At 46.5% G+C, this 19,825-nt stretch overlaps 1 protein-coding gene across 1 annotated transcript in view; it reads left to right on the top strand.

Moving 5' to 3' along the window:
• Positions 1-635: 635 nt before the first annotated feature.
• Positions 636-19,825, top strand: part of RANBP9 (RAN binding protein 9) — a 90,936-nt gene continuing 71,746 nt past the window's right edge. The window contains exons 1-2 of the mRNA XM_047858830.1: positions 636-1,486; positions 15,939-16,050. Coding sequence (XP_047714786.1) covers positions 910-1,486; positions 15,939-16,050 — 689 coding nt within the window. The 5' untranslated portion in view covers positions 636-909. The remainder of the gene's footprint in view (positions 1,487-15,938; positions 16,051-19,825) is intronic.

Raw genomic sequence — 19,825 nt, forward strand, 5'->3', positions numbered from 1 at the left:
CAGGGACCTCGCCCCGTCCGGGGCAAGCTCGGCCGGCAGAGCCCGGGCAGCCCGTGGGCAGTCTCGGGACTGCTCACCTCGGGGACCCAGCGGGGCCCCCGGAGCCCGAGCCTCTCCGTTCGTCCCGGGAGCCCGCGGGCCGGGCTCGCGGCGGCCCCAGCCGGGCTCGATTACTTTCGCCTGGGCGAGAAGCAGCACCGCCGCTCCAGCGGGAACCCTACGGGGGGGGGGGGGGGGGGAGGTGGGGCGACGACAACAAAAAGAAGTAAAGTAGGAGGAGATTCTCCCGGGAGGGCCCGGGCGGAGGGGGGGGGGGAAGCGGCGGGCTCGTGGGAGGAGGCAGGGACCGGCAGACGGACCCCGCGCCGGTAGCCCCGCGCCCCGCCGGGGAGAAGCGCTCCGCCGCCCCCGCCGCGCGCCTCACCGCCCCCCCCGCCTCCCACTCCAGCGGCCCGCGCGCCGGGACCCCCGCGAGCCCGCCCCTCGCCGCCCGCGCTCCCCCCGCCCCTCGCGCCTCCGTCCCCGCCCCCTCGCCCAGCGCCGCCCGCGCGCAGCGTCTCGCGCCGGCCCGGCCCGCCCGCCGGGAAACAGCCGCGAGAGCAGCGGCCGCGGCGGCCGCCACCGCGCCTTCTGCGCCCGCGCTCACGCTTCGCCCCCGCCCTCGGCGCCGCGTCCCGGGCCCGCGCCCCGGCCAACGTTCTCTCGGGGCCTCCCCCGGCCCGCCGCCCGCTCCCCCGTCTCCGAGCCCCCCAACCGCCGAGCTCTTCCCTCGGCGCGCGGCCCGCCGCCTGCTTCCGGGGCGGGCGGACTGGGCGCCTGGTGCCGGCGGCCGCAGCGACAGCGCCCCCGGGAAGCAGAGGAGGAAGGAGAGAAGAGGTGGAGGTGGCCGCAGGCTGAGTCGCGGCCGGGATGTCCGGGCAGCCGCCGCCGCCACCGCCGCCGCCGCAACAACAACAGCAGCAGCAGCTGCCGCCGCCACCGCCGGCGGCCGTGGCCCCCGTCTCCGGAGTCGTCCTGCCGGCGCCCCCGGCCGTCAGCGCCGGCTCCTCTCCGGCCGGCTCGCCCGGCGGCGGCGCGGGCGGCGGCGGCGGCTTGGGGGCCGCGGCGGCCGCCCTGCTCCTCCACCCGCCGCCGCCGCCGCCGCCCCCCGCCACCGCGGCCCCGCCGCCGCCGCCGCCGCCCCCGCCGCCCGCCTCGGCGGCCGCCCCCGCCAGCGCGCCCCCCGCGCCCCCGGGCCTCGCCGCGGGCCCCGGCCCGGCCGGAGGCGGCCCGGCCGCAGCCCTGGCGGCGGGCAGCAGCGCCGCGGCCCCCTTCCCGCACGGGGACTCGGCCCTGAACGAGCAGGAGAAGGAGCTGCAGCGGCGGCTGAAGCGCCTCTACCCGGCGGTGGACGAGCAGGAGACGCCGCTGCCGCGATCCTGGAGCCCGAAGGACAAGTTCAGCTACATCGGCCTCTCTCAGAACAACCTGCGGGTGCACTACAAAGGTACTGGGCGTGTGTCGTCGTGCGGTGGGAGTGGGGCCGCTGACCCGACGTGTCCTGCCGCCGCCGCAGCCGACTCTCGACCCGCCCCCGCCCCCCTCCCGCCCGGGGCCCTCCGAGGTGACTCGCCGCCCGTTCGCGGCTGCGAGGGTGGGACCGGGGTCGCGGGGAACGGGCGAGATTGTTGGGCAAGGCAGGTGAGTAGCGTGTCCCTAGGTGTAATGGAGCCGGTGATCCTAGGCCAGGAGTGGGACACCTTGAGGGAATCCAGGATGACAGGACATAACTCGCTTTCCGATTTCCCTTGAAGATAAATCTTAGGGCTTGGGTGGAGGAATCCACGGACCCGGAGTTGGGTTACATTGTTCTCCAAGTGGTGGTGATGGGGTCAGGCGTTCTCTTCTTACGTGGGGGGGGGGGGGGTGGGGGGGGGGTGGGGGGGGGTGGACAGGCACGATCCTGAGGTATGATTTCTAATTAAGGGAGATCAGGGATATATAGGGGGAGGGGTAATCAGTGGAGGATTTTGTCCAAAATTAGGCCAGAGCTTGTCTACGGGGACAAAAGGGCAAGGGCCCCAAGTTTGCCATCAGTGTTTCTTACTCAGAGCAACTGGCAGGGGAAGAGGTGAAGCTCAAAAGTAGGTGTTTTCTTAGGGGAGCAGAAACCTACCACTAGTGATTGGAAATGCCCTATATTTATGTGCTCGTGTTATATGAAGTCTAATTGAAAACGGATATTAAAAAATGTCATATAGCATTTTAAAGAAAACGGCTTTACGTTTTACACCTGCAGTTAAAAAAAAAAAAAACAAAACAACAGCAGCCTTAGGCTTGTCCCCTCCTCCCTCACCTATCTGTTAAAACAAAGCTTTAAGCAGATCAGTTTTATATGAAATTATCAATTGCTCTGACGATTCTTGAAACGTAGCAGCCTAAATGAATAGCATGCGCCAAGTTTACTTGTCGGGAGAAAACAAAATCTAACGTCTGTCTGTCTGGAAGCAAATCCAGCTTTTAGGCCCCAAACCTGAAGCGAGAGCTTTTACATTTCAAAGCAGCCTCGTTTTGATTGGCTACAAAGGAAGGGGCTTCATCAGATCCTAGTGACAGGGGATGTAGAGGGTATAAACAGTTTTTGTGGATAAATTCCTGAAGTACACAGGACTAAAATCGGAGAGGAACCTTGATAAATAAGTTACTGTTTGATCAGAAAGGAGAATGGCGGCAGAAATCTAGCAAATGGTTTGGCTGGAAAGAATCACGCACAAAAATAGGCCTTGTTGCACATTCCTTCTTTTTCTCCATAGATCCACAGAAGTACTTTCCGTTTTAAATATTATGTTCCTTATTCTAAATGGCTGAAAATGACCTTTGCTTTCTTTTTAAGTTAGGACATTTCGTTAATGCTCTGTGAAGGCTGTTATTTAATTTTGCGTTTTAATTCGTGTGAGCTGTGCTGTGCTGTGAAGTGTTTACTTCTGAGCTGGCTACCGGAAAGCTTTTTGTTAGACTTGACAAAACTTTATCTTAAATTTATGGCTGATGGTTAATAGTTAGCTTACAAAATCAGAGGCAAGCGATATGGAAAATTATTGAACAAAGAACCCTACCTTTCTTGAGTCCCGCAGTCATTTGTGATTTTAGGCATGTTCCAGGACAGGGCCTCAGTTTCTTCCTCTGAGAGTTGAGTGAGTTGAGCTGGATGGTAAGGAAATTTCCAGCTCCGAATTTCCATGAGATCTAGGATTTCTGATTAGAGTCTCTTTAGCACTGTAACATGCCTCGATTAGTTTCACTGACTCCTTTTACGTAAAATTGATGATTTGGGTCAGAGAAAAGTGCATGCTTGTGTGAAATTGGTTGGAGTTTGGAATATTTATGATACTGCTGTCTCCCATTATTTTTCCTGTTGGCCTCTTATTACTTTTTTGTTGTGTAATACTAAGATTCACTTTCTGGAAACTTCACTCGTTTATAAACACAAGGCATTATTTCTGGAAGAACAGATATTGTTGTTTGTCATCTTTTTTCTTTTCTGTCTCTCTCTCTCTCCCCTTTGTCTCTCCCTTCCCCCTTGTCACAATCCCCCCCCCCCCCCCCCCCCCGCCTCTTCCTCTTGTCTTGTTATTTTAATGTGTGTGAGGTTTTGTGTTTTTTTTTTTTTTTTTTTTCCTGTTGTTTTTCTGTGTGCCTTCTGAGTGGACCACACCAAAGTACTGGGCAACTCTGTCCCAGTAAGAAGGGAAGGGAGCAAAGGGGGAGTGTCATAGGTATGGAGGATAAAATATTGAAGTCCCCAGATTGGAAGAGTGAGTTTTATTTGACATATCATTGGGCTGCTTTGATTTGGACCGAAGCATTTTTCGCACCCTCTTAGCATGAAAACCACTGTTGATAAAATATTTTTGCATATAATGGAATTTGAAAAGATGGGTGTTATTTTCCAGAAGGATAAGGATTTTTCTTACCTTTGAAATAGAAATACGTTGGCTTCTTTTGCTTTGAACCATGCTCAGTTTTTAAGATGTTATTCTTCTGAGTCGGAATTACTGTTTTGGAAGCCATATGGTTCCTTAAATGATTTGAAGGGATTCATGTTAAACAATGCCAGACATGCAGACAAAGTTGATCGGATTGCAGTGGAATAGCAGGGTGTGTGTACTGTGTGGTAAAATTTTAAAAAAGACCCTTTGCTTAGCAGTCACACACCAACTGGCGAAACACTCAGGCATAGCCCCTTTTATTTTTAAAACTCTCGTCAGCCTTGAATAAGTACGAATGTGACAAGCTTAGACTCCGTTATAATGAGAACTTTATTCCAACTTAAAGCATTTTAATGCATATGACAATTGGATTCAATTAGTCCTAAATGCTTCAGTTACAGATTGCATTTTTATATTTGTGAAGTTATCCCATTTGGATACTTTACAAAGCTTTTTAATACACACAAGTGTCTTAGTGGACTTGGACAAGGTAGTGGAATTCTCAATTTCAGGTCTGAGAGAGTGGCAGCACCTGGAGGCTAGGTGTTCCCAGTCACAAGTAAGCCAGGCCTGGAAACTAGTTTTCACCAGCTCTAAATTTAGTGCTCTTTCCAACCCTCCAGTATTGCCTCTTTCAATTTGTATGAGTTTTAGTTATCTCCAGTAGATATAATCCAGTGATCACATTTAGAACTTTTTGAGGACTAGTTGACGTTAAAAGTACTTCCTCCAGGGGAAAAAAAAAAACGTGGTCTGGAACACACTAATGCCTTGGAAAAGTCCAGATGCTTTGATTATAGCAATTTATGGCAGCTTAGAAGAAACGCAGGATAAGTGAAAGTTGGAAATGATAAGTAGCTATGAACTAGTGAATTGCTCTTTTTGATTGAGGCATTATTAACATCATCTAATGAAATAGCTTGACTTTCTGGTGTGCCTCACTCCCATCCCTCTCAGTATCCCCGGTCATCAGGCCTTTGACACTTCTGAAATTTAATTACTCACTGGATTCTTTTGCGCTTCTTCAGGTTGAAGAAATATCTTTATGATATTTGCTTGCCTACCAATACGAATGTCTTTCAGGACTTAATGGGGATGATAGAAAAATGTTCCCTAATGTCAAAGAATTTAAAAACCAAGCTGAGCTTTTCCCAGGGATCTCTTTGCCAGTATCAGGGAAACTGAGCTTTAAAAATGGTAGTTGAGGGGCACTTGGGTGTCTCAGTCAGTTAAGCGTCCGACTTCGGCTCAGGTCATGATCTCACGGTTCATAAGTTCGAGCCCCACGTCGGGCTCTGTGCTGACAGCTCGGAGCCTGCTTCAGATTCTGTGTCTTCCTCTCTCTCTGCTCCTCCCCTGCTGTCTCTCTTTCTTTCTCTCTCTCTCTCTCTCTCTCTCAAAAATAAACATTAAAACAATTTTTTAAAAATGGTAGTTTATAACTACAACAATTAAGTGAACCTAATAATCACACTCATAGAAAAGTAGTAATAATGGCATTCATTGAGCAGTTCCTATGGTGCAGATATTCTGCTAGACAGTTTGTGTTTATGCCCTGCTCTCTGTTCATTCATTTATTCAGCAAGCTTTTATTTATTTATTTATTTATTTATTTATTTATTAAAAAAATTTTTTTTAACATTTATTTATTATTGAGAGACAGAGAGAGACAGAGCACGAGCAGGGGAGGGGCAGAGAGAGAGGGAGACACAGAATCCCAAGCAGGCTCCAGGCTCTGAATGGTCAGCACAGAGCCTGACGCAGGGCTCGAACTCACACTGTGAGATCATGACCTGAGCCGAAGTAGGATGCCCAACCAACAAGCTTTTCAGTGAATGTTTACTTTGTACCAAGTTCTAGGCACTCCAAGGTGATAAGATAATGTCTTTGAAAGCACGTGTAAAACACTCAAGGGTAGTAAGGAAGTGTTAGAGTCCTGTGGAAGAGTGGAGGGGCATCGACCCCTGGCTGATGCTGGAAGTGATAAAGTTGGTGAGTCAGGGACAGCTTTTGGGAGGGATGAGGCCGGTGGTCAGTCTGGAAAGAGAGGAAAATAGGAGAAGGGACGTTAGGAGTGAAAATGCATAACTAAGAGCCCAGAGGAGAGAGTTACCCTGTATGTTCGGATTGACCAGCAGGTTTGGTTTGTTGGAATTTAAGAGTGTGTGACAAGTAGCAGCTGGGAAAAGATCATGAGAGGCCTTTGGAATATTTTACCAGGCTTAGATCCTCTTCTCTAGGACATGAGGAATCTTCAAAGGATTTTTTTTTTAATTTTTTCTTTTAATATCTTAGAGAGAAAGAAAGAGAGAAAATGAAAGTGTGGGGGAGGAGGGGCAGAGAGGGAGACACAGAATGCGAAGCAGGCTCCAGGCCCCGAGCTGTCAGCACAGAGCCTGATGCGGGGCTCAAACACACGAACTGTGAGATCCGGACCTGGGCTGAAGTCAGACCTTTACCCGACTGAGCCACCCAGGTGCCCTTCAAAGGACTTTATTTATTTATTTTTTAAATGTTTTATTTATTTTTGAGACAGAGCGTGAGCATGGGAGGGGCAGAGAGAAAGGGAGACACAGAATCCGAAGCAGACTCCAGGCTCCGAGCTGTCAGCACAGAGCCCGACTCGGGGCTCGAAATCATGAACCGTGAGATCATGACCAGAGCCGAAGTCGGACGCTTAACCGACTGAGCCACCCAGGTGCCCCAAGGTGCCCTTCAAAGGACTTTAGGAAGTGACTGGCTCATATTTTCATTTTTGTCATACAACCAATTGGAAGATAGATTTAAGGAGTACAGGGCTGAAAAGAGCAAATTCATTTAGATGATTGTTTGGCAGACAGACCATAAGAAAGGCCTAGAACTTGGTCAGTGGTGGGATGGAGGAAAACCAGATTGGTGATATGTTTTAGAGTAACACTGATAGGAAGTGATGGAATGATGGAGACAGAAATCAAGGGTGACACTTGGGTTTCTAGCTCTGTTAGGTTCTTGCAAAGAACCAGGAATCAAATAATGATTGCAAGGAAGTATTACAGTGTATTTGGAGATGAGTAGGACTGGGAATCTTAGCCACATGATCTGACTTCATGGCAACCAGCAGAACCCAGAGACACCTTACAGAAAGAGCAGGAACAGATCTTCTGGAGTTAAGGTGGCTCCAAGTCATTGCAGTGGCTGGAGTTCATGACTTTTCGTTTTATTCCAGTGCCAAAGAGACTCAGCTACAGTTTCTAGTTTCTGGTTGTTTTCTTCTCTTTTCCCTGCTGACTGGTTTATCCTTTCCTTCCTATTTCAGATTCCTGAGGGACTTAGCAGATTGGCTTAGCTAATTGCCATCATTCTTAGTTGGGCGCAGCTTTTCGTGGCGTGCTGTGGTGTGAATGGGTGGCCTTCACGTCAGGTGCTAACCTGTGTTGAGTCAGCTGTAGAGGTGAGAGGGTACTGATGAAATACAGAACACCCTCCGGGCATAAGGAGAGTCTGGGCCCCACTTGCAGTAGGGATGGTGTCTGAGGCCCTTTCTCCTAGGAAGGGTGGGCACACACGGTAACTCACTGAGCTTGGGAGAGAGGTCTAGGTCGTGACTGATCTGGGAGTCACCTCTAGGTGGTGGTTGAAACCCAGAGAGGGAGCAGATAAAGTGAAAACAGTGGGCTAAAGATGGAACCCTGAGCAACACCAACATTAAAAGACTGGGTGGAGTCCAAGAAGGAATAGGTGAGAGGTGCCTGAACAGGGCAGAGTGTGGTGTCCCAGAAGCCGAGCAGAGGACTATGAGAAATGAGGAAGTGACCTCAAGTGTCAGGTGCAACAGACAGGCTCAGTGAGACAGGCAAAGTTTTCCACTGGATTTGGAAATTAGATCATTGTGACCTGAGGAGAGCAGTTTGAATTTAGTGTTGGGGGGCGAAGATCAGAGTAAATAGTAGGGACCAAGCAGAGGGGATAGTGAATATAGATTACTCTTGAGAAAATAAGTGAAGAAACCTGGAGGAGGATGGAGGTTAAGGCAGGATTTGTTGTTGTTGTTGTTGTTGTTGTTGTTGTTGTTTAAATGGTGGATGGTGGAGTTACATCGCGCCTGGTGATTAGCGTCTAACACCAGCATAGAAGATGAAAATCCACATAATCAAAATTATCCCTGAACACTCCATTGGAAGGTACTGTGTTCGAGACTATTGTATCATTTCCAAGTAAGTCTCGTTTTTGCTTGGCGGTGTGGGTAAAACTGAAGTGACGTGAAGTTGGATGAGAGCGTGGCGTTAGTCGAATGTACGGAGTCCCAGTAAATGTCATGTCCAAATTTAATGGACCTTTTGACAAAGTTACTGTCAACGGTACTTGCTTTTATTACCTTAAAACAAAAAAGTTCATTATACTTAGTACCAACCCCAGTGCATTACTGACCATGATGTGGCACCGAAGCACGGGGGGATTCTGGGGACACCGCCTTTACAGATTGAGAGGAAGGAGAGTGACGAGGGGAAGGGGGAAGAAGAGCTTGGGAGGCTGACGCCGCTGGCCTGCGGGGAGGAGGGCGGTTCCAGAGCACAGCACAGTCCCGAAGAAGAGAGGACATCCCACTCCCCTGAGACTCCCCCGATCCGGGGAGAGGTGAGGATTGCTGTGGACGCCGACCAGTTTGTAATAGGAGAGTGGGGACGAGAACATGACCGTGCACTTAGCGGAGTCCCATTGTACGATAAAGGAGGCGAGGCGGTTTGCTCGCATCGGTAAAGTGGGTGGTGACCTTAAAGTGGGTGATGAGAATGTGGACCGGCCATCGAGGGGAAGGGGGCACAGGCCAACTAAAGCTTTCTCAGTACACCGTAGACAGCAGTGGGAGAGCCCAGCTGACGTCATTCCTTCATAGTGGTGGCTGTGTGCGAGGTTGTCGGACTTGACTTGGTAGAGGCCAACTGCCCCCGGCAGGAGGAGGGAAGTGGATTATAATATTGATCTAAGGCTGTGGTTTTGCTGGTTGCGTGTGGCGGAAGGATAGGCGTGGGAGAGAAATCAACGATATTTGAGAGCTTTTGAGTGATTACCACGTAGCAGGTCACGGAAGAGGAGAGATGGGGCGGAGCGGAGCGCAGCCGGGGGAAGCAGGGCTCAGGGAACCGGAGTTGGGAGTTCCCGTTGATCCCTTGATGTTGAAGAGGAGTGTGGATCAGGAATGTTTAGGAAGGGGAGAGCAGAGGGAGTTGTGTCCTAGAGGAAGATACAGGCATTGCAGCTCCTGTGCCAAAAATGTGTTCCTGGAAAAACCTTAGGTTTTCCACAAAATTGGGCACTGAAGGTAACGGGGCTTATGGGAAAAATAGGGCTGGGGCAGACTACTTGAAACCTATGGAACTTTGTAACCAGAGCCCCACAAAAATAACGGCCTAGTAAAACAGGAGCCCGGTTAAATTTCTGCTGGCGTTTGTGTCCGGCATCACAGGCTGCAGCCTGGAGCCCTGGGGTTTGGGCTTCCTTCTTAGAGATGTAAGCGCTTGACAGCCGTCCGATCAAAAATAAAAATCTGATTCAGGGTTTAGCTCTTTTCAAATCCCCGCCCCCCTCCCCCCTTCCAAACAAAGGAAGAACATACAAACTCGAGCTGTTAGGATGGCTGAAGTCCAAAGAAAACCTGACGATGCCAGTTGCTGGTGAGGACGCGAGAGCGACGGGGGCTTGCGTCCTGCCGGCCGGGAGCGCGAAGTGATGCGGCCGCTCTGCACAGCGTTGGGTGGTGTCTAACAAAGCTAAATGTAGCTTCACCAGCAGTTGAGCTCCTACCCAGCTGACTGGAAAACTTGGCCCACACAGAAAGCCGCATGTGGACGTTCGAGCGACTTCTCCCATAATTGCCCCAAAGGGGAAGCAGCCAAGAGGTCTTTGAGGAGGTGAATGGGTGAACTGTGGTACATCCATACAATAGAATATTATTCAGTGATAAAAAGAAATGAGCTGTCCTTCCGAGCAAAGGCACATATGGATCTGAAATGCGTATTGCTAAGTGAAAGAAGCCAGTCTGAAAAGATTACGTGCTGTATGATTTCACTTACCTGATCTTCTGGAAAAGTCAGAAGTAAAGAGATAGTAAAAAGATAAGTAAGTGGTTGTCAGGGGCGTGAGGGGAGGGGAGTGGGGGGATGGGCAAAGCACAGGGGGTTTCTAGGGCCGTGAAAGCACGTTACTGTAATGGTGGACACATCACGCTGTGTATTTGTCAAACCCACAGAACTTTACGGCCATAAAGAGTGCACTTTAATGTCTGTACATTTCAAAAAAAAAAATGTATTAGGAGAGGGGGGGAAATCCCAGGATAAAACGCAGAATGTGACAAACCGGTCTAACTGTATTACAAATCCATGGAATAGCCTTGGAGAAGAGGGGGAAAGGAGCTGCCCCAGGTAACTTTGGAAACTGATAGTCTGTAAAAGTAAAGGTAAAAGAAACTACAAAAGCACTGAACTTTTACTGATCAAGTTGTGTCCTGTGGGGATATGGATTAACAATTCAGACGCTATTATACATGTACTGGAATTGCACAGTTAAATGGATGGCGGATGGTGGGAGCTAAGTTTCTTACTGTTGGGGTGGAATTTTACAGATGAGCAGAGAGAAAAGGTTAGAATGATCTGTGTGCTAATAAACTTGGAGACCTCAGCGTGACCTCCTGTTTGGTTTAATACAAACACAGATGATTACATATAGAAACGTAGATACATGCAGGGTGTGTGTGTGTATGGGTGCATATGTATACATGTACGCATGTACATGTAAGGGTTTAGTATACATCCATATATTTCCCTGCTCTTGTCAATGAGCAAGCCTAAAAGCAGTGACACCCCAGTAACAAGGAGCACACCTGGTAGCTCGATCTTGGGTTCTGATGCTATTTGCCAGTAAAAGGAGCGAGCCCCAGGGCTCCTCGGAGAATGGCTGATTCTAGGACTAGGGTGGGAAATACACAAGATGAGCCGCCAGAGTCTTCTAGGGCCAGAAAATAGCAAACAGCAAGAAGCGACATAATGGAGGTATGTCAGGGGAGCCAAATGAAAAAGCTCCCAGAGGCTGGGCAGTTTGAGCAGCAAAACAAAGTAGTAGTGAATTATAACACAGAGTATAAAGTAAATATGCAAGAGACGCATGAGTCCATACCGATATAAACAAAGAGGGAGGATCTTCGTACTTTTTGATCAGTGTCGCGCTTGAATTTTTCCCCAGATGGCTTAATGCCGTGGCAGGTGTAGCTGTTCCTGAGGCCACTGAACACTGGACACCGTAGGAATGCACTTGTAGAGGGCCCCAGGTTTTTTGACTTAAGAGTTTTTTGCATGTTGCTAGGCTTTGCTCTTTAATTCATTAATGTACTGGGAAAAGCTGTGTTATGAACTAAATGACTTCTTTATTGTGCTGACATCATTCCTGTATTTATCAAGTACGTGTGAGCTAATTTGTATTCAAGAAACGTGTTTTGTAGCAGAACACGTCATTAGAATTTGTTTCCGAGGCGGAATAGTTTCAGGTGCTGTCAGAATCCAGAGTGTGGCTCCAGGAAGGAATGATTGGAGTTAGAGTAGGAGGAGGTCAGTGGCAGTAGAGAGGCCGGGGAATTAAAATGTGAGAACAATAAGATAATCACGAGTAAGTGTGGAGCGTGTAAGTGTATGGGACGAACACGTATTGCTAGGAGGGCACAGAAGAAGGAGGTTAGAAGACCCAGTCAGGCTAGAGGAAGAGTAATTGAGGAAGAAAAAGTTGAGCGGAGGAGCTAAGGGGCAAGCTGCTGTAACTAGGTGAGGAGGAAGGGGAGAGCTTTCCAGTTAGGGGGAATGGTTTGGGTGAAGACTGGTCAGGCCAGTGTGGCCGGTGCTGGAAGGCGGTGGAAAGTGCTGGGGGGTGGGGGGCGGGCCAGATCGACAGAGTTTTCAGGCAGTGGTGTATCTTTTTCCTGGCTGAACGGGAGGCTGGTGAGAAGGAGCGTTAGCGGTGTGAGGGGATAGTGGCACTAGGAAGACTGGTTGATATTTCCAGAAAGGCAGTTGACTGCACGTTGGGAGAGCGGAGGGGGGTGAGAGGTGGGCTTAATTCAAAACCTTGTCCTTGCAGTTAAAAGGAATCGACAGGTTGTGAAATGAAAGAGCTAACCTTACGGTTTTGAAGCAGTAACTGTAGTTTGTCTCTGAATCCTATAGAAAACACGTGACGCTGAAGACTTTGTGGGTTTAAAAGTTTCTCCTTTCGTAGTGTGAAGTAGTGTTGTCTGGTCACGACAGAATTTAAGGTAACAAGCTTCCTGCCGATGAGCAATTACTAGAAATAGGCCCTTCGCTATTGATATTACGAGTCTTACCTAAGGAGACAGTACGACTCCTTTAGTCTGACATCGCAACTTTTTCTTAGGTCTTTCCATTTAAGTTTAATTTAATTTAAAAATGAGACCAATCCTTTTAACATTTATGGAATTTTTCTACAGCGTCTAAATAGAAGATAATATAATACAACCTGGAAGATTGGTGATTTTGTAGTTTACAGTTATTTTTGTATAAGAGGAAAAGGTAGGGCATTAAAAAAAATTTTTTTTTAACGTTTATTTATTTTTGAGACAGAGCATGAACGGGGGAGGGGCAGAGAGAGAGGGAGACACAGAATTGTCTGTGTCTTGACAATTGAAGCAGGCTCCAGGCTCCGGGCCATCAGCCCAGAGCCTGACGCGGGGCTCGAACTCACGGACCGCGAGATCGTGACCTGAGCCGATGTCGGACGCTTAACCGACTGACCCACCCAGGCGCCCCAGGGCATTTTAATTCATATATGGATTTAACACACGACTCTACTAATTAGGGGCAAGTTATACCACCTCTGTAAGAGTTTCTCTATTTTTACTTTATGTATGTATGTATGTATGTATGTATGTATGTATGTATGTATGTTTGTTTGTTTTCGGGGTGGGGGCTGAGAGGGGAGAGAGAGAATCCCAAGCAGGCTTCGTGCTGTCAGCATGTGACAGTGTGGGGCTGGGTCTCATGAACCTTGAGGCCATGACCTGAGCTGAAATCAGGAGTCAGGTGCTCAACTGACTGAGCCACCCAGGTGCCCCACAGTTTCTCCATTTTTAAAGTGAGGTTAAATGATACCTGTTTCACAGATGTTGAAGGAGAAAATCTATACCAAAGCACCTAATTCTTTGGGAGGTTGTTCACCCTCAAATACTAATTTTCTTTCTCTTTTCCAATAGAAGTAGCAAGAATAGGAGCTAGGAATACAAGTGAAGTGATCCCAGGATGCTCATTGAACCCTTCCTGTGGGTTCGGAGCTCACACTGGATCAGACCTCTTGAATTTAAATCCCAGCACAAATCGTGGTTTGGAATTCTCACAGCAGTATGATCTTGGGCGAGTTTCTTCATCTTCCCTTAATTTCCTCAACTGTGAAATGATAATAAATAGTACCTACTTCAGAAGTTGTTTTGAACACTAAACAAGTGAACAAATATGGTACTCTTTGAGAAGTGCCTGTCACATAACACTAAATGTATGTTGACTATTGTCATTTATTATCATCATCATCATCATCATTATTTTTTAAGTTTATTGTGAGACACAGCAGGAGCAGGGGAGGGGCAGAGAGAGAGGGAGAGAGAGGATCCCAAGCAGCCTCCACAGTGTCAGCACAGAGCCTGATACGGAGCTCAAACTCCAGGACCGTGAGATCATGACCTGAGCCGCAACCAAGAGTGTGATTGCTTAACCGACTGAGTCCCCTGGCACCCTGATTATTATTATTAAATATATACCTTGCGACTACTTTATCCCTCAAAGTTTTGGTCACTTCTCTTCCAGAAAACGAAAACTAAAAGTAAAAGTTGATTCAGGACTCCAGGGTTAATCAGGGTAGGGTTTCTTTAGATTTTTTTTTTTTTAACTATCTGAATTTTAAAAGTTCATTTAGTTCACCCTACCATTTCCCAGGCAACTCAATTATTTGAACACATTCTTACTGAAAAACAAGTTTTGCTGAAACCATAATTTATTAAATGTCTCTTTAAGAATTGACTGGTATTCTACAGATTGATGTGTTTTGTTTTGTTTTCCTTCTGCCTAGCTCGATGTAAATCTATTAGCTAACATATGTTAAAGCAGTTTTAGGGGCTTCCATTTTTATCTTCCTCACCAATTTTATCACCTCTCAGTGGTCACCACTTTCGCCCATAACGTACACACTTAAGAGATCTGTGGACACAGGTTTTCATGGTAACAGAAAGGAGTGTCTGAGATCACTCAGTTTCTTTTGGGCCATGTGAACACATGCTAGTTTGCTTGGCTAGTGTAAGCTTACCTGTTTAATGATGTAATTTGATTAAGGTGTATGTATGGTAAGGGAAGCTGTCTCATTGGTGCGTGAGAGTTATTGTACAGCTAAGAGAGAATTTTCTATTTGAAGAAGACATTTAGTTTTGAAACATGGTACATTTGAGAACGGGAAGTTTGCAACCCATGAAGGTCATTTTGTAGTGTGACTAGAGGGTAATGACCTAAGTTTGTGCTGGGGGAAACATATTTAACACCGAAAAAGAATTTAGAGTGTTGTTTCTCAGTCCTTTTGGGGATTGTGGAGAGTTGTCTCACTCTTGAGTACTTTCTGCCATCAGCTTATGTTTTTCTTCTTTTGTGATTTTTTGGGCATATCTTGCTCAGTTGATTTTGTTCACATGCTAGCTTTAGGCTAATATGTGTCTTGGGCAAGGGACAGGGGAGGCGATTGTGAGGGAAGGAAATCCTCCTGGATTAGAATTGAGGAATTGCTATTTTAAAAAGTTTAAAAGCCATTAGCTAACAGATTCCCTAAAGATTTCAGCAGGTATGGTGTTAGATTCCTTTCTTTAAAAAGAGAGAAAGAAAATACAACTAGAGTTTAGATATACTACTCAGTAGGCTATAACTGACCAAAGAAATTTTATGGATCAGACTTTGTATAGAATGAATGGTAAGAGTATGTCAAAGAACAGACTTGTAAATTCTTTTTTTTTTTTTCTTTTTAATGTTTATTTAGAGAGAGAGGACGCATGTGTGCACACATGAAGTGGGGAGCCAGGTAGCGGCAGAGAGAAAATCCCAAGCAGGCTCCCTACGCTCAGTGTGGAGCCCCACACAGGGCTTCATCTCATGACCCGTGAGATCATGACCTGAGCTGAAATCAGGAGATCACCCAGGTGCCCAAAACTTGTAAATTCTTCAAATAAGAAAGCTGCTCTGCCAAGTCCAATCTAATTATATAAAACTTCACTTAAAACTAATACTCTGTGAGGGGCTCCTGGGTGGCTCAGTCGGTTAAGTGTCCGACTTCAGCTCAGGTCATGATCTCGCAGTCCATGAGTGTGAGCCCTGCATCGAGCTCTGTGCTGACAGCTCAGAGCATGGAACCTGCTTCAGATTGTGTCTCCCTCTCTCTCTGCCCCTCCCCTGCTCATGTTCTGTCTGTGTGTCTCTCTCTCAATCTGTCTCTAGTCTCTCAAAAATAAACAAACATTAAAAAAAAAAAAAAGAAAATTTAAATAAAATAATACTCTATGATATAGATGCTTCTGGTTTAAAAAATAGACCACTTGACAAAAGAGTGGGAATAGTATAAATTTTATGCAATTTGGATCTAATAAAATTTCATCTTTTTCAAATGCAGCCTTTTTTTTCTCTTAAAATATAGTCTACCCTAAAATATTTAGTTTGGTAGATTCTATGTATTCAGATTCTTAAAGTGTATTAAATCTAGTAATAGTGTGAAAAGTCCCGGGGCTAACTTGGGCTGTTTTGCATATTGATTTGCGATAATAAATGTTTCACTAAGTCTTTATATGTACTGATGGGAGCAGAAACATATATATCGTTCTAAAAACTGTATTTTTCCTGAATTGCTTAAGATTTTTGTTGAATATCTCGTTTGAGGTGTTTTTCTCCTCCCCCCTTCCTGTGTCCTATGCAGGTCATGGTAAAACCCCCAAAGATGCAGCGTCCGTTCGTGCCACGCACCCAATACCAGCAGCCTGTGGGATCTATTATTTTGAAGTAAAAATTGTCAGTAAGGGAAGAGATGGGTAAGTGTAAATTTTGGTGGGATGAACTGTTGGCTGTTCTTGCATAATTATTTTGCCTTGATTTATAATAATTGTGATGTAACTGGGAAACGGGGATCTTGGAAGTTTTGGTAATCGGTCAAGTAGGATCTGAGCGTTCCACTGTAGCAGGTTGGATGTAGTTCTAGTTCTGTTTAAATACTGGTTGAAGCTAATACCTGAGTTGGTGAAATAACAGAGTTTCTCTGGTGGGTTTGTCATTAAGTTGGAGAATTGGAATTAAACGACAGAGAGACAGTGACTCATTTTCCATGCCTTGCCTTACACTGCCTTTGTCTGAATTCTGTTGAGAATTTAAATCTTCCCAGAGCTAGTTAACCAAGGCCAAACGGTGATTCATAGGTATTTTATGGGGGTTAGGAGTTTAACTTTTGGGTTTAGTTCAGGGAAGTGTATGTTTATATGCTCTCAGCTGGAGGTGATTGGCAGGGATTAGGATGTGGTGGAACGGCCTCCAAATGAGAACTCCACGTAGATCCTGGAGGCAACTTTGATAGCATTGCTTTTCAACTTGGGATCAGTGTGTTCTGTGTGTGTATACATTAGAGTCACTTACGGCACTATTGGAAACGTAGTAGCTTGGGCCTTATCCTAAAAGTTCCTAAATCACTATTTTCAGAAGCAGAGCTTAGGCAAGATGGGCATTCTGAGTAAGCTTTGCAGGAAATTTTGGTGCCTATCTCTGATTAAGAACTAATTACCTTGAATCATTGGATCTATCCTCTGGTATTTCCGGATAACTTCATTGTGGTACCAGAGGTCCCTTTTTAAAAAAAAAAGAATTTTTTTTTTAATGTTTATTTTTGAAAGAGAGAGAGAGCACGAGTAGGGAAGGGGCAGAGAGAGAGGGAGACAGAATCTGAAGCAGGCTCCAGGCTCTGAGCTGTCAGCACAGAGCCTGATGCTGGGCTTGAACTCAGGAACTGTGAGATCATGACCTGAGCTGAAGTCAGACGCTCAAGCTATTTAGCCACCCAGGCACCGCCCCCCCCCCCCCCCCATTTTTTTAAGTGTATTTATTTATTTTGAGAGAGAGAGAAAGCACAAGTGGGGGAGGGGCCCAGAAATCCTTTAAAGCATCCAGAGTCATTTGTCCGACTACCAGGATAAACTTACTAAGTTGACCTGTATTTGAAGTGAATCATTTAACCTCTTAGTGCTTCTTCTGTGTTTAACTGACAAAATAAGTATGTTTAATAGATTATTCCTCTTTATTTGTGGAATAATTTCATTGTCAACAATATGGGAAGTAGAAAGTGAAACTTTGGAATTCATGATAACTTCTTATTTAACTGCCTCAGTTTCCCCAGGGTGATCAGGGCAAAGATAAAATCAGAGAAGCCACAGATAAAGTAGTTGAGAGACCCCAGATTGAAATAGGCACATGATTATAATCATTTTTTACTCGGCTGCTGCATACTCAGTAAGCCAATTCTGTTTTTACTTCAGATTATACCATCAACCTCATTAATGGCTGGTGTCGCTCACAGTGATTCCCAGGATTCTCTTTACCTTTTCTTTTTATTTTTTTTATAATTTTTTTTTTAACATTTATTTATTATTGAGAGACAGAGAGACACAGAATGGGAGCAGGGGAGGGGCAGAGAAAGGGGGAGACACAGAATCCCAAGCAGGCTCCAGGCTCTGAGCTGTCAGCACAGGGTCCAACACGGGGCTCAAACTCATGAGCTGTGAGATCATGACCTGAGCTGAAGTCGGTCGCCTGACCGACTGACCCACCCAGGCGCCCTTCTCTTTACCTTTTCATTCTCCATATTCTGTCTTTGCATGATCTTGACCTTATATTTTCATGGCTGCAAGCGCCCTGAAAAGTCTCAACTTTAAAGCTGCCCCTCATGTTTTTTTTTCCCTCGAGCCCCAGCCCCATACATCTGACCCGGTGTTTGCATGTGAGTGTCCCACACACGTTCCAGGTTAGCTTGGTCAGTGGTGTCACTCGTGCTGGAAACTTGAGAACTTCCTGACTCTTAACTGACTCTGTGCATCTCTATGGCCTCCGGCTTAAGTCAGCTTCCCTCGTTTGTCCCCTAAATTGCCGAGGTGGTTGGTTCACCGGTCTTACTTCAGTCTGTGACTGTTGTCAGTGTTCTTTCAGACACAGTTGTGCCTGTCCCCTTTGGGAGATTGTTTGGTGCGCTTGTTGCTTGGAGGATAAAATCTAAAACTTCTTAGCAGGGTCCTTCGTGGTGTGACTTAACTCCTTTTGTAGTTTTTCAGTCTCATGTCTTTGTTGCCGGGATCCTCATTCATTTTTTTTCCTCTCTTTTTAAAATTAGGTGATTTTTACATGTAGTAAAATTGATCATTTTTAGTGTGCAGGTCTGTGAATTTTGACAGGTGTGGATAGTCGTGTACCCACCACCACAGTCAATATACAAGTGGCCTTAGAATGACACAGGTTTGACCCCCATGGGTGTACTTTATGCACGGACATTTTTTATAACTGCAGTATAGTACTGTAAATATACTTTCTCTTAACAATTTTTTTTTTTAAGTTTATTTGAGAGAGAAAGCATGAGCGGGGGAGGGGCAGAAGGAAAAGAGAGATTCCCAAGCAGGCTGCACACCACCAGCGAGGAGCCCGATGCGCGGCTCAAACTCGCAAACCGTGAGATCATGACCTGAGCTTAAGTCAGATATTTTACCGACTGCGCCACCCAGGCTCCCTCTTATGATTTTCTTTTTCTTCCCTCTTAGGATTTTCTTAATAACATTTTCTTTCCTCTAGTGTACTTTATTGTAAGAATACAGCGTATCATACATATACAACCTACAAAATATGTGTTAACTGTTTACGTAATCGGTAAGGCTTTCAGGCTACAGCAGGTCGTTAATAGTTAAGTTTTGGACATGTCAAAATTACACAGGATTTTCACCTGTGTGGCGGCAGGGGGGGTGGAGGGGGGGTGGGAGGTTGGTGTTCCAAGGCCACCATAGTTCAAGGATCAGTGATAAAACCATTCCTCCCCCCCCACCCCGATTCCTTCCTACCCCTTTGTAGACAATTTTTCCCCATCGCCAGCCCCCCGGCAACCACTGATTGATCTTCTGTCTCTCTCGTTTTGCTTTTTCTAGAATGGCATATAAATGGAATCATCGTATGTAGCCTTCTAATTCTGGCATCTTTCACTTAGTATGGTGCATTTGAGATTCATCCCTGTTGTTGCATATACTGGTAGAGCAGTCCTTTTATTGCTGATTGTACGGTTGAGCCAACCACAGTTTGCTTATCCACTTCTCAGTTGAAGGACATCTGGGTTGCTGCCGCTTTTGGCAATTAGGAATATAGCCGCTCTCAACATTTATGTATAGGTTTTTGTGCAAACTTGAGTTTTCATTTCAGTTGGGTAAATATGTAGGAGTGAGATTGCCGGACCGTGTGTTAGGTGCACTTTTAACTTTATGAGAAACTGCCGAGTTGTTTTTGCAAGGCGGCTGTACTAGTTGGTGTTCCCAGCGGCAGTGTATGAGAGTTCCTGGTGCCTTGCGCCCTCGGGAGCACTCGGTATTATCAGGTTTTTTTTTTTATTTCAAATTTGTAGCCGTTGTAATAGGTATCTGGTAGTTTCTTGTTGTGGTTTTGATTGGCACTTCCCTAATGACTAATGTTGTTAAAGGATCTTGAGTTCTTATCTGACCCCCCCCTTTAACAAACTCCAAAATTACTTGATTTTGATTTTAATCATCTGCCAACCACTGTGGAAGTGGTTAAGAA

The sequence above is a fragment of the Prionailurus viverrinus genome, chromosome B2, assembly GCF_022837055.1.
Source record: "Prionailurus viverrinus isolate Anna chromosome B2, UM_Priviv_1.0, whole genome shotgun sequence".
NCBI lineage: Eukaryota > Metazoa > Chordata > Mammalia > Carnivora > Felidae > Prionailurus > Prionailurus viverrinus.